The sequence below is a fragment of the Phalaenopsis equestris genome, unplaced genomic scaffold (assembly GCF_001263595.1).
Source record: "Phalaenopsis equestris unplaced genomic scaffold, ASM126359v1 Scaffold000436, whole genome shotgun sequence".
NCBI lineage: Eukaryota > Viridiplantae > Streptophyta > Magnoliopsida > Asparagales > Orchidaceae > Phalaenopsis > Phalaenopsis equestris.
In genome coordinates, this window is record NW_018164877.1 from 222887 (window position 1) to 238319 (window position 15433).

Consider the following 15433-nt stretch of genomic DNA (forward strand, 5'->3'; position numbering starts at 1 on the left):
GGGGGGGGGGTTCGGGGGTTAAATTTTATCTGCCATTTTGACTGAGCTAAGAATGATTTTCTTGTTTTTTGAGGTTTTTATTTTTAAGTGAGGAAAAGCTAAAACTGCCATTAGTGTTGGAAGAATGGATCGCTTTTTCAATAACTTATTCAGAGGCTTGATATAACTTATATATTCTCTTTTGCCTATAGGTAAATCTACATGCGGTATATTCACCTTAAAAAGTAAGTAATATTGTTATTTTTATGTGAAGTTAAACATTTGAGTGCTATACATGTAAATATGGAAGTTTAGGTGTTGGATATGTAGATACATATGAATTGTATGGTATGTATGTAAATGGCCCTTTATAATATTTATTTAGGGAGGCGTGTGTAACAATATATGTTCCATTGCTTAGTTTAGAGCTTGAGTATCATAGTTAGTTACATTCTCTCTGTAGAAGTTAACGAGTAACTGTTTTTTAAATTCTTAACCTTTTTATGTTTATGCGATTCTTCAGCGATTGTTTTTAGGAGCTGTAACGTGGCACTATCAAAATTAATATTTGGGTGAGTTATTAAACTCCTAAATATTTGAAATATACATAGTAGCTTTAGGGAAACTTTTCTTGTGTTATTATTGTTGGATTATATAATCTAAAAAAATTGAGAGAGAAGATTGCTTTGATTGTCTCTTTTTCTAAAATGAAGCTCCACAACCGGAGATTGATTTTGCAGCAAAAAAAAGTATAGTTGTCTTTGATTTGAAATTTTGAGAGTTCAGCAAAAGAAAGCGGGTAAATGAAATAGGGGTAAGGGATAGGAACCAGACTATCAAGCATGATTTCATTGCAAGAGTTCTTGAGTGACAGGAAGTAATGCATCACATCCTAAAAGTTGAATTACAAACTTTTAACTTTTATTCATGACCAACTAAGAGTTTCCAATACAGTAGAGGTCCTGTTTTATAAAAATTGGATCGGGAAAACGTAGCAAAATCACTAAAAATCATATAGCAGCTAGAGGGGTGGCTGCTGATGGTGACTAGCAATACTTTACGCAAAGATGTGTATTTGGAATTCACGCAAATGCAACGAATTCCAAATACATTGAAAGTGAACTAAAGAATGAATTCCAAATATATTATAATTTTACACTGCATTTGGAATTCATCCAAATAAACATCCTAATTTTTGAAACTTGTGCAAAAGGAATGCAGTGCATAACCTTTGCAGCAAACTTATTTTGCTTCATATGAATAGTGGTTGGACTAATTTTGAGTTTAACCCTAGAAAGATTTATTAATATTGTACTCATAGGGTAAAATTTAAAAAAAAATTCAACAGTCACTTAATACTTGCAAGCTAAGCTAAGAAAGCTATTCTTCTTGCATTTTCACTCAGCAAGCGATCTCTTATAACATATGCTATTATTGGTTGGAATGATTTTTATTTCTTCCCTTGATTAATTAAAAACATATTTCTAGTATTGATTTGTTCAAACTATTTTATAGTTTGCTTCCTCTAACTGTAGTTGGATCCTGAGCTTGAATTTGATCGTGAAGTATATCCTTTGGGGCTTCTTCCAAATGCTGGCATCATTGTCGGTGTTTCTCAAAGAATGTCATTTACAGCAGGAACCGAGTTTCCATGTTATGAGCCCTGTCCTCAAGCTCAAACAATCCTGCACTGTTTACTACGGCATCTTCTACAGGTACTGATTAATACTCTTTCCTGATAATTTCATTGAAAGGTATACTCAGCCTTTTTGTGGATAAATTCTTTTTATGAGGGTACATCTGATGCCAGCAATTTGCAATTATTTTTTTGCCATTTCAATTTCTGTACATGTCTATATCTTTTAGTATCCTTAAATCTTTTGGTAGATTAACTTTAAATTGATTACATGTACGATACATATTATCAATGCATTACTTTAGGTACACATCTGCTTTTGCATTTCTTTTCTTCAATGACCATAAGCTTCCATGCGAAATTTTGAACTGAAGTTTGGGCTAAAAGATTTGCACGAAGCTGCTTGCTTGCACCAATGAGATCAATAGGCTGACAAGCAGTTGATACACTTTCCTTCAGCAAATTCTTTAACCAAAGTAACTCTACATTTGATCGTGCTAGAACTGTTTGTCCTAATAGCTGTTTGTCTTAAAAGTTAAACAAATGTATTGAAAATGTGATTGAATAAGTCAATTGCTTTGTTTGCTTGATACACTTTATGTATAGTTCTGATTTGTTGTGACTTCTATTAGAAATGAGAGGGAATCATAACATTTTGGTGAAATCTTCACACTGTTTTTTATTGGAACCTTATGTTGGAGTTGAATACATAATTTGTCTCAAAATCTGTTTCATGGAATGTGTTTAATTAAAGAATTTGAATGGGCATTGTCTCAATTTCCTCTTTGCTCATACTTCTTGAAGCATTAGTTTTGTGCCATGCCTGAAGACTTTAATTAAATAGCTTACTTAATATTACTTGCTTATTTGTCTTCTATGCTTATGTGCATTTTCTTCACATGATGAAACCTTCTATTGAGCACTTATGAATTGTGGTTCCTAAAACTTACTGAATTAATTGGCTTTCTTTTTTTGTGTTTTAATCTAAGAAAATCCTTTAATGTTATCTGTTGAACTATTGAAGTTTTTTCGGCAAGAATGAAATCCTTCGCTAAGCAGTGAACACAAAAATGATAATGCATCTCTTTTTTCCATAGTTTCTGACGTTTACTGTTTTGTTGTTTCATATTAGAGGGATAAACATGAAGAAGCTTTGAGATTGGCATATTTATCAGCAGAAAAGCGTCATTTCTCCCATTGTCTGGAATGGCTTCTTTTTACTGTATTTGATGCTGAAATTTCAAGGTATGCAATTTATTTAAAAATAAATGTGTTGATGCATCAAGTCGGTTTTTTACAATGGATGATGGATAACCACGTCAGGGTGGGTACAATTTTGTTTATTTACTATAGACAAATTTTAGCATATTTGTGCTATGATACTTTTGGTAAGTAATGAAAAATTTCCATATTATGCATTCAACTTTATATGTAACGAATTGGGGATGGCCCCATACTATGGAGAGACATAGAGCATGGCTATTCTACAATTCAATGTATACATAGATTGTAATTTTATTAGTAGTAGAACTAGTGGCAGAGTTGTAACAATGGGTGATCAAATCTTTAAAAAGGTGCGAGTATTTTAGGTCTATTGCTCAAAATGATGGTGATGTAGATGGGGATGTTATTAGTAGAGTTCAAGTTGGATGGTTGAAGTGGAGGAATGCATTGGGCCTATTGTGTGATGGAAAAGTATCGCTTGGACTTGAAAGGAAAATTTTATAAGATGATGGTGAGACTTGCAATGCTTTATGGCGCAAAGTGTTGGTCTTTAAATGAAAAGCACAAAACCAAGTTAAGTGTTGCTGAAATGAGAATGCTTAGGTGGATGAGTGGCTTGAGACACTTAAAGGCAAAATGAAAAATGAATATATCCATGAAATGGTTGGTGTAGCTCCAGTGGCAGACAAGGTTAGAGAGTCTTCTTAGATGGTTTTATCACATTAAACACCAACCACTTGATCATCCGATTAAGAGAGTAGATACTTTAGATTCAACTTATGTTAGGAATAGGTAGAGATAAACTTAAAAAGACTTGGGTTTGTTGTATAAAAAGAACTAAATGAAAACATGATACTCAATTGGACACAATGGAGATGAAAGATTCATTTTACCGCCCCCACTTAGTGGGATAAAGGCTTGTTGTTGTCGTTTTTGTCATTTTCTTTAACAAATATAGATTTAGATTTAAATTCTCATTGAAGGATAAATATCTTTTAAAATTTTTGAAGGGATTTGACCTCTTGATCTTTCGATGACTTATAGAGGTGGTCTAATTTTGTTTATGTAGTAATTCTATGGAATATGCTTATAGATTATATCAAAATAGAGATTTTGTTAACACGGGAGAACCTGCTTCCCCCGCGTAATTACACCACGGACGCGGGACATCTCTTTCATGCCAAACCATGCCAAGCGTGGTCCGGACTACTATGTTTGAATGATTCTGGGGCCAATCAACCCTCCTGTTGGCTTGTGGTTGCCGCCTACTCTATGAGGGCTACTCTTTAGTTACTTTAGTATTATATATGTTGTTTCTTCATGTTTGAGGTTAGTTTTTCGTGTATTTTGTTTAGGATAGCCTCTGACATCTGTTTGTCTCCCTTCGAGGGTTGTATCCAAGAGATTGGGTGGTGCTCTAGTTGCATCTCTCTACCGAGGTGGTGATTATCTTCTTGATTCCTTTCCGCATCTTCTCAACGATTCTCCCAGCCATCCTCCATTGTTGCAACCTCCCTGGAAAACACTTGTTTGCTGTTTTTCAATGAAATCTTCCCATTCGAGCCATTTTTGCTCGCTTCCACAGTCCCAGACAGCCACTCCTTGTTGTCCTGTAGTCCCCCGCTTCACCCCTTCGCTGCTGTCACCAAAAAAACAGCAAACCTGCTGTTTTCATGTTGTCCCCTGGTAGTTCCGGCCTTTCCCACCGTGCCTCGCCGCTCCGTTTGCCTCCCCACTTGCTATTTTCATTGTCCCAACCCTCCATTTAGCTGCTAATGCAATTCCAACCCCTCGTTTTGCTGTTCCAACTGCCCCTAACCCATTTCAGCCACCTACGTCCACTCCCCAACCACCTTGCATAACTCAATCTAACCCAACTATTTTTTGAATCCGTATCACTTTTGAATTTTTCTTCTGATGGTAACAACAACCAACCTTTTTGATTTTGTTGGACCTAACCTTACTATATGAACTTCCGTAGAAATTAGGGCAAAATAAATTATTTTAATTCACCAATATTAAACAATACAATACATTAAAAACAAACACCTACAATTTGAGAGTTAGTTGATCTTTTCCAGTATCTACAATTCGAGGTAGACAATCTTTTCCAAATCCTTACACTCAGCCTAAGATTTAAAAAAAAAAATCACATAAAATAACCATAACATATTAAATTATATTTATAGCTCACAATAATAACTAACAAAAGACTAAATTGCCTTTTTGGCTTTGCGTCTCATATTATTTGGCTAGCTTGGCATGGAGAACAATGTTGTAGGTGTCGTTCTAACAATACTCCCCTCTCAAAACAACACTACTCAAGGTGTAAGAGAGAAAACTGTTGTCAGATCAAGTCGTATGGCTCTTACTCATAAATTGACTCGAGTCTAGCTCTCACTGTCAGCACTTGATTGAAATAAGTGATTGGTCATTAACACTGCCCGATGATTGTGCCTAATCCTTAGCCTGAAACATTTCTCTCTATAATGAAAAATTGGTTGAAATCAGACAACGTCAACACCGATATACTTGTCATGGCAATCATTAACTTTTTAAAAATCCAGGTTGCCGCTTTACCCCACTCAAAATTATCATTCTTCAATTACTGAATGAATGGGCACACAATCAAATTACTACCCTTCATGAACTTTCTGCAGTATCCTACAAGTCCCAAAAATCCTCTCATTCCCTTCAAGGTCTTAGGTAGCAATCATTCCAACATGATCACTACCTTTGATGGATCCATCGACACCAAGGTCTTGCACAAGCAAGAGTCACCTCGAAACACCACCATCTCGTCTCCCTCTAAAACTTTATTGCCAGGAGTTTCAATTCATATTAATATTCATTTGGACTACAACCATTTCATACCCAAAATCACGTTAGTGTTCCATAAATCCAAGGGGAAAAAATTTTCCACCACTTGAATATCTTGAAATGTTAAAATCACCAATTTACAAACTCCTTTGCTCTTCCTTACATGTCCATTCCCATGACTCTAATACTTACTGTCAACCATCTGAAGCCCCAATTTACTTCACCACTTGAGTAGAGATGAAGTTGTGGGGGGCCCCACTATCTACCAACCTACTACGTTCTGCTCTTTGATCTGTTCCCAAAATTTCTTACCGTGTTTTGTTGATAACCCCATCACCGAGTTCAAAGAGAGTTATCACATTCAAGTGAGGGTGTACCTCCCCCTTCTTCACCACAATCTCTTCTGTTTCTTCCCTCCCTCCCTCCTCATCACACATCGTGAGAATTTGCAATGTTTGATTCTTGCAAATGTGTTCTGGGGCAAACTTCTCGTCACACTGTAAACATAACCCCTTGGCTTGTTTTTCTTGAATCTTTGCCTCTGTAAGGCATTTGAATGTTGCCCTCGATGGTGACCCTTATTCCTATCCCATAGAGCCTCCCTCTGGATTTCCACTGTTTAAATTTTAGTATTGTTGTTGTTGTACTATTTCGTGATGTTGCTTCACTTGTGTTACTCCTATTAGCATGTTTCATTGCATTTTTATCTTTAATCAATTATGTTAATTCCATAGCTCCTCCCAATTCTCGCGGTCTCAACCGACGAAGCGCAGGTCAAATCTCTAGCTTCAATCCTTCCATGATGTTTACTTTCAACACTTCTTCCAAGATCACTCTCAAATGATAGGATAACATCTTAAATTTCTCCGTATAATCTATGAAGGAATTTTTCTGGACCAATGTAAAAAATTGCTCATACAAATCTCTTTCACGCATGGACGCTCCAACAATCAGTCATTTAATTTTTTCCCATGTTCTGATTAGCTGACATTGTTCTCTCTATTAATAACATGCTAGATCCTTCCCTTCTCACCACAGGGCCATCACCACTAATTTTTCTTTCTCCATTACTCCATTAACATCAAAGTATCTCTCCATGCGATAACTCATCATAGGCATTCTCTCATTCAAAGATCGACATCTTTATTCTTTTTATATGTTTGTCTCCACGCCACTTTTCCTGATCGAAGTTTGTTCTACCCATGAAGTAGAGGTTGGGTTATCTTCCTCGAGCCGATATTGATTTGTCTTCTTCCATAGGCTTGACTCGCTCTGCTGGGATCCCACCTACCATGGTTCTCTATTTCAGGCTGAAATTCTTTCAATCGATCTTCTCCCACCCCGAATCGCATGTCATCCCATTCTTCCTGTTGCCTCTTTTTCCAGATGTCCGGATGTTGTGATATTCCTTCCAATTTCTGCCGCTCGAGTTTGCTCTCAATTCCTTCGCCGATCTCGCTGCTCCAGCTCCGACTAAGGCAGCGACATTGCCTTGATGTTACACGAATCCTTCTACTTGCTGTCGTGTAACATCAAGGCAATTGCTCAATCTCGTTATAAGCATCAACAGGTTTGTGTGGAACTCCACGATCTTCTTCACAATTTTTTCCTGGGTCGTGAATTTCCCGACGAATCTGATATTGGAATTAACCCGAACCACAATAGAAATACAAATATTATCGTTGAAATTCAAATAGGGTTACAACAAAAACTGTTGACAATAGAAAAATAACAACACAAAATATTAGAGATTCTATATGGAGTGGACACAAATAGCGGGCTGCGGTTGAGACAACAAAATAGTTGTGGTTGGAGGCAAGATGACGCAGGGAGGAGTGATTGGACAACAACCGATAGATAGCTGGAGGCAGTGTGGTGCAGGAAAAAGTGGCCAAACAACAAAAGCGGCCGGACAAAAACCAGCAGGAGGCTGGAGGCAGTATTCCGGTAAGTTTGGAATTATCAAGACAGGAACTGACGGTCGGATGAAGAAAACCTATCTAACAGTTTCATTTCTTAATGAAAAAATAAAATCCAATGCACAGAAGAGCCATTCTAATTCATAAAACTTATATTTACAATAATTTTTATATTCTTATACAGAAAGATATGAAGTTCAAAGCTAGCATACGAACAAAGAATTCTGCACTGTTGTATGAGCATTCTAATTTCTGAAAGCTATTTTAATGAAAATAAATTAACAAGTGAGAAAATTACAAACAATAGAGACAAATTAGACAGAACATATTGAAGCATATACAAATCCAAATACAAATATACAATAAGTAACTTCAAGCCACCATCACATAAAGTCTAAGAGGAAAGAAAATTAAATTGATGAATTTGGATGTTACTACAGCAAAAGTTGGGTGCTTCAACTACTGTTTAATATAAGATCTGATTATATTTAAGACTACTTTGTACTATTTTATATTTGTCATCGTGATATGGACAATGGTCTACTTCCTGCAAAATCTGATCCCCAAAACTCCCCAGGTTGTTTTGATCTCTATATGTGAGCTTTGTTTGATTTTGGGAGCCTTGGACTTCTTTGGTATGTTTTTTTTTTTTTTGTTCAAGAATAAAATCAACGATTTTATTCCACAGGCAAGGTGCAAACAAGATTCATTTGTCCGCATCAACTAAATCTTCAAGCTGCTCACTCTTGGAGAAGACGTGCGATTTGATTAGAAAATTTCCAGAATATCTTGATGTGGTCGTTAGCGTTGCTAGGAAAACTGATGGGCGCCATTGGGCTGATCTGTTTACTGCTGCTGGAAGATCAACCGAGTAAGTTTTATAAGCTACTTAAAGAAAATAGTTTCTTTTTATCTTTTATCTTTTATCCTTTATCCCAGCCCGTTTTTATTTTCAGTTTTGCACAGGAAGTCATGCTTTAATTGTCAAGCTTACATAAAAGAAGTAATATGTGGGTTTCTAGATAATTTTCCAGTTAATAGAAGCTTCCTACATCACGCCATCTGAAAATTTGATGAGTCTTCTCTGGTTTCTTTTTTTTACTACTGCATGGAAAATTATAAACTATCAAGCTTATATCTGGACAAAATAGTGGCTGAATCATTAGATGATATAGAACTAGCGGCAACCTCTTTGTGTCACGTGTTCCATCGATTTGATAGGTTTTAATTATTTGCAGTTTTTGCCATTGAAACACCTTTTTTTAACGCTGTTTTACATTCTTTTGTACGTTGAGAAAAGGTCCTAAATGGACTTTTTTGGTGAGGCTTTTCTCACTGGAGCACATGAATGGTTAAGACATGGAACTTTATTTTTTATGGTATGGAAGAGATGTCACTAATCTATTGAATTTGGAAAAAAATCGAAGTGCCCTTGTACCTAGATCATGAGGTTGAATTTGGAAATGCTTCAGAAGGATATCTGAAATTTTAAAGGTTTATATCTTCTTCTCAGGTTGTTTGAAGACTGCTTCCAGAGAAGATGGTATAGGACTGCTGCTTGCTATATATTGGTATAGTATATCGCATTATGTGTTCTTATGAAGCCTTTATAGGGAATAATCGTACTAAACTCTATATGTTGCAAGTTTGCGGTAATAATTTCTCGTGAACTACTTTGGAAAATATGACCGTGTAAATTTTTAAAATATAGGTCATTGCTAAACTTGAAGGTCCTGCAGTTAGTCAGTACTGTGCTCTTCGCTTGTTACAAGTAAGAATTACTCTATAATTTTGATTAACTTTGAAATTCAGAACGGTCCTTTGGCAGTTTGGCATGATATTTGAATTTTGCAGGCAACTCTTGATGAATCTTTGTATGAGCTTGCTGGGGAACTGGTATTTATATGCATGTGGTATATACATTCTCATAAATACTAAGATGTTTTATGGGGTTTAAACTGACTTTTTGTTTTCAATTTTCCTAGGTTCAATTTCTGCTAAGATCTGGCAGAGAGTATGAAAGTTCCACATCTGAGTCTGATAAATCTCCCAGAATTTTAGGTTATTTTCTATTTGGTTCTTCTTCCAGGAGGCAGTCTTCTGAGTGGAAGAGGTATATAACTTTGCAAACAATAAACTGCATGTGCAATCCCGCACACAAGTGTACAACTGGTCTGACAAGCAATTTTTTAATAGCTCATCGTTCAAGGAGCCTAGTTCACATGTTGCTTCCGTCAGGAACATCTTAGAGCACCATGCCAGCTTTTTGATGTCTGGAAAAGAACTTTCTAAACTTGTAGCATTTGTTAAAGGGACTCAGTTTGATCTTGTGGTAAGATTAATTTTACTTGGTTTCCATCATACTTGACGCATCATCTAAGGGTTTGACATTGCATACAATCTCATGCAGGATTTTCTTCAGCGGGAAAGACTTGGATGTGCTCATCTGGATAGTTTTGCTTCTGGGCTTGAATTGATTGGTCAAAAGGTTTAATCTTACTAGATATTATGGTATCCTGTTCTAGTGATCACATGTTTTGGGCGTGCTTCTTGAAGGAATATTGTCACTGCAATTTATTGAATATAAACATGGATTACATCAATGATCCACTCCACACTAGGCTAACTGTAATTAAAAATCTTGTCTGACCCTTGCAATAAACTTGTGGGCTTTGTGTGGCGCTTTTGAGAGGTGTGTTTGGGTTCAAATTTTTAGAATATAGATTAGCTTTTTAGATAACACGTCATCCGGGGATCTTATTCTCATTTTACAAGGACTTTAAGATCTTGTTCCAGGGTTCCTATTGGTGTAATCTCCTTCTGGTTTGTTGCCCCCTTTCAGTAATAATAGAGAAACTTTGATTAAGGCTAATTAAAATGCATCAAGTACTTCACATATAATATAAATAATTTGATTTTATATTGAATGAACTTATCACTTTTAGCTTACTATAGCATATTATGGGGTGAATGGTGACGAACTTGGTTAAGATTCTATAGTTTCGTAGTTTTAGCTATCATAGATCCTAATCTACTTAGTTAGAAGATATAACCAACTCAATATAATCGAAGTATTATTATCAACAGTCATAGGTTGCGCCATTCAAAGAAATTTTTTAGAGTTTGGATGAATGCTTGTCTAAAAGAATAATTTTAGATTGAACTTAGCTAATGGAGGGTTTTATGTCTATCAAGTGCATTCCATGGTTCTCCGTTCATGAGATTTTGACATGTAGATTTTGAGAATTGAGCAGGATAATCTTATTGATATGAAAGGAGATGTATAAGTACAGATAACATGACTCGTAACCTATGAAATATATAAAATAGGAAAGACATATAAATAAGAAATATATAAAAACATGAATGAAATATATAAAACAGGAAATATAATAAAACGAAATAAATCAATGTTAATATCTTCTAAAATGATCAATAAGGAACTAACTAGTTTGTGCAATGATCGTATTTAAATGGTGTTATTTTTGTGATGAACAACCCGATTAAAGGGCCCTAGTTATGTTCCCTCTTTTTCCGCGATATCGTTTAGCGGCAAAGTTATATGGTAAGAGGACAGATTTCACCTTCTTACTAGCACGAGTTTTTTTAGGGTGGACATTGAGTTACACCTGTTATCATAATGAATCTTATGAGCCTATGTTAATTTTAAATGCCACTTTTAATAAAATTGTGTAGTTGATGGATAGAATTCGTTCTTTAGCTTTATGCGGTAGACCTTTTTTAATATTCTTTAATTTTTAATAGTTTTATTTAATAATTTTATATTCTTATCTAGATTTGGGTAGGTGATTTGCATTGAAATTTGGGGGTTCTTTGGAAATAGAACCCATCCAGAGGAGATCTTTTGTCAATATGGCCAATAGTGGGGTAAGATTGTTTGAAACCTGATTTTTTTTAGCCTCGTCGAGTTAGCTTCATTGTTTATAGAGAATTCGTTTCATGAATTACACATCATTTAAATTTATTCAAATATTTATTGCATTGCGGACTTTATATATATTACCCTCATATGTAGAGGATCGAGTCTGTCTAAGAATTGAACTTATGATTAAATTAAATTATCTTGTTGATATCAAGAGCTCTTATTTTGAGATAAATTTTTCTTGCTAAAAAGTCTTGAAGGTTATATTTAAATGGATACTAATTTTTCTAGTGAATTGCACTGTTGCATATTTGATGCGTAGACCAAAATAATGAGCTTATCGACCGTGAGTGGAGAATTTAAGACTATTTTTTTATCGCAAGCTTTGTCAACTTTAAAACTCATGATTTGGAGAATGAGTGTACGTGTTAAGTTTGAGCTTTAAGTTTTTAAAATAATTTTGTATTTTTTAAATGATTAAACACTTTTTAAAACAACAGTGCTTTTTGAGATGAGGCGAATTTGAGTTTATCTCATTTTGATTTTGTGTCGCATTCTTTGACTTTATGTTCTTGCATTTAATACATTATAGTTTAGCTTTAAGCACATGCAAATAAATTTGTTTTTGATACATTTGCATGATTTTAGATGCACTTATATGGTGCGCTTGTACGAATTTTGATGCATCTATATGATGCAAGTGCATCATATATGAGAATATGACACTCAATAGGAGAAAATGGAGAAAAAGGATTCATCTAAGCCGAATTCACTTGGTGGGTTAATGGTTTGTTGTTGTTATTGTTATATATGATGCAATTGCATAGTGTGCTTGACGAGGCATTGCTTCGGGTTGAAGATTGCCTCACAAGGCTACTGTAATATATGACTTGAGTTTATCCAAATTTGTATGCATGAATATTTAGTCATTAATATACGCACTATATTTCATTTTTAAAATTTGAAACGTAGTCGTCTGTTGTGAATTCGGCAATACTTTCGGAAATCTTGTTGCATACATTGAGATGACATTTTCGACATCATGTGATTGGAACTGCACCCTAGTTTGGGAGCTCGGCTGGAAGAACTGGTTATGGAGGCAGTCACGATGTCCGCATTGATGGGAAGCGAGGTTGGTTGGAGTTGTTGGAGAGGTAGTGGTTTGGCAGTATGAGGTTGTCGTTAGTTTGGATATGTAGTGTGCTGGGATATGCATAGGGAGGATTGGAGTAATTTTGATTTTTTTAACATATTATAATATATATATATATATATTAATAATATACTTATTTTTAAAAAAAATTAATTGGATAATTTTAAAATTAATTATATTTAACTCTAATTTTTTAATAATAATCTAATAATTTAGTTTTTCTTAAACATGAATCTTGAGTTTATGCGATATGGATGTCTTTGGTATTTTTAATTTTTCGGACGCACCAGTTTAGTCCTTAGCGTTTTTGTGTGACAACACATCCGTAATGTAGTTTTTCAGGTGGTAATTAGTGATGCAAGAGATATTTGAAGGTATTTTTAGCTTGTTGGACACATTGGCACAGTTCATTTTTGGAATGATCAATATTTAAGTGATTTGTGGGTGCATGTGCACCGAATTTGCATAATGTTGTATTTATCCTTCGTCATTTTAGTTCTGTCAGAGCGCTATTGATGGGAGATAGTTATTGAGGTCAACAATGGGCTTAGCATAATATTATAAATTTAATAATTTAATGAAATTTGCTGTAATCAATGCCTCTCAGGAGTCTAAAAAGCATCAAGCTTTGTAGCACTACTAGTGAAGACTGGGAGTTGTACTTGATCAAATTTTAATCATTATAAACCAAAATCTACAGCCAAAATCACTCTCCTCGTCTATCCCTGCATGTGAGTCAGGATCTGGTTCTAAGTTTTCTTTCGTGTTGGTTAGAACCTTTTCTTTTTCTTGATTTTACTAATATATCCTACCTTTCGCAAGAATTGACGGACAGCAATGAAATAATTGTGCTCTTTTGGAATTTTACCTTATTCTGAGAAGTCGGCAACAAAGTCACTCTTCGAATGTGAATGAGAAAATTGATAAATTAGTCCGCCTACTCTTTTCAGGACTTCATTTTAGTATTAGAGTTTATAAAATATCAATTTAGTCCCCGATCTCTTTTAATATAAGTTAAAATAGTTTCCAATAAGGGCTAATTTTTTGCCCTTATTAAAACAATCTGGAGATTAATTTAACACTTCTATAAACTTGGAGACTAAAATAACATCATTTAAATAGTCAAGCGACTATTTTAGCACTTTGCGCGAATATTTGTTTTAAGTTCTGCTTACCTTTCTTTCTTTCTTTATTGTTTTATAGCTGCAAATGGGAACCCTCCAGAGTCGTTTAGATGCTGAGTTCCTTCTTGCACATATGTGCTCTGTGAAATTTAAGGAATGGATCGTAATTCTCGCTACTCTCCTAAGGCGTATGGAGGTAAAAATGGTCTCTTATTTTGTTAAGATTCAGTAAAGCTTTTTTTGAATGAATTTTGTTAAGATTTACTATTTCATGCATTGTCAATCATGGGCCGAGTCACCTCAATTTATGATTTTGCCCAATCCTCATAAAAAAAATACCAAATTTAGCCTCTTGTTTATATATTTTATTTTAATTTTTCATATTCTTATCTACTTATATTACCATTTCATAAATCTTATAATATTGTATTACTAGTTATTTATATTTCTTTATACTTTAATAAATTTTTTTTAAGATGGTGGTGAGACCTGCAATGCTTTATGACACATAATATTGGCCTTTATAAGAGAAGCATAAAGCAAGTGTTGTTGAGATGAGAATGCTTAGGTGGATGGGTTGCTTGATACTTGGAGACAAAATGCAAAACTAAATGTATCCATGAAAGGGTTGGTGTAGCTCCAGTGGTAGATAAGATTAGAGAGAATCATCTTAGATGGTTTGATCACATTAAACGCCGACCATTTGATGATCCAGTCAGGAGAGTAGATGTTTTAGATTCAACTTATGTTAAGAAAGGAGAAGTAGACCTAAAAAACTTGGCCATATTTTATAAAAAATTAACTTGATGTATTAGAATTAAATGAAAATATGTCACTCAATAGGACACAATGGAAAAAAAGGATTCATGTAGCCAACCCCACTTAGTGGGATAAAGGCTTGTTGTTGATGTTCTTAGTTATTTATATTTCTTTCCAAAAACACTAACTATATATATATATATATATATATATATATACATATTTTGAAAAAAAACCTAAGGGCAAATATATTAATACAGAAATGATACAGAAATGTTGTATGAGAGGGTCTAACAGAAAATCCAACTCATACAATACAATACACACAAAACCCAAATAAAACAAAGATACATAAAGGCAAAAAATCAAAAAATCACAAAAGGACACAAAAATGATAGGGACGTTCCACTTTAAGTCCTCATGCCTCAAGTTCTCGGAAGTGAGCTGATTAACAAATTCGTAAGGTGAGTACCATTGTCCGTAGTAACCAAAGTATCATACATCAAATTCCTAAGCTCGAGTAGATCTCCATTTATCTTCTTCTACCTGGATGTGTAGACCTGTCATTCTTCATCCGAAGATTGACTTATATGATCAGTAAATTCCAAAGGTGGTCGGACAGGTGTAGGTCGTTGCACATCATGATCCTCATGAGCCTGAGTCATTAACATCTTTTTGGACCTGATGAGGCGGTAGTGAAGTAGAAGTATTTCTACCTGTATTATCGGCGATAGGTTCTATGGCAGACGGAGTCTGAAGAATCTCCCTCTCTCCCACGATAGAAATTTCCAAAGTCTGGGAAGCTACAACTGGGGATGAATGGTTGTCATATTGCCGATGAGGATATTGACGTCTTCCGGGATATTCTTCTGATGATCAATAGTATAAAAAACTTGGTGCTGATCAGGATGAGATAGAATCACAGCCTCTAGCGGA

The 15433-nt window shown here is 34.9% G+C and overlaps 1 protein-coding gene across 3 annotated transcripts in view; it reads left to right on the top strand.

Moving 5' to 3' along the window:
- Window positions 1-15433, top strand: part of LOC110027700 (RAB6A-GEF complex partner protein 1-like) — a 55958-nt gene that overhangs the window by 38720 nt on the left and 1805 nt on the right. For 2 of the 3 annotated variants that reach the window (XM_020729219.1, XM_020729221.1), the window contains 10 exons: window positions 1515-1694; window positions 2748-2860; window positions 8267-8449; window positions 9092-9149; window positions 9290-9349; window positions 9433-9474; window positions 9564-9691; window positions 9775-9910; window positions 9989-10066; window positions 13818-13934. In XM_020729219.1, coding sequence (XP_020584878.1) covers window positions 1515-1694; window positions 2748-2860; window positions 8267-8449; window positions 9092-9149; window positions 9290-9349; window positions 9433-9474; window positions 9564-9691; window positions 9775-9910; window positions 9989-10066; window positions 13818-13934 — 1095 coding nt within the window. Of the gene's footprint in view, window positions 1-1514; window positions 1695-2747; window positions 2861-8266; window positions 8450-9091; window positions 9150-9289; window positions 9350-9432; window positions 9492-9563; window positions 9692-9774; window positions 9911-9988; window positions 10067-13817; window positions 13935-15433 lie in introns of those variants that run through there. The other variant, XM_020729220.1, reaches the window with a different exon arrangement.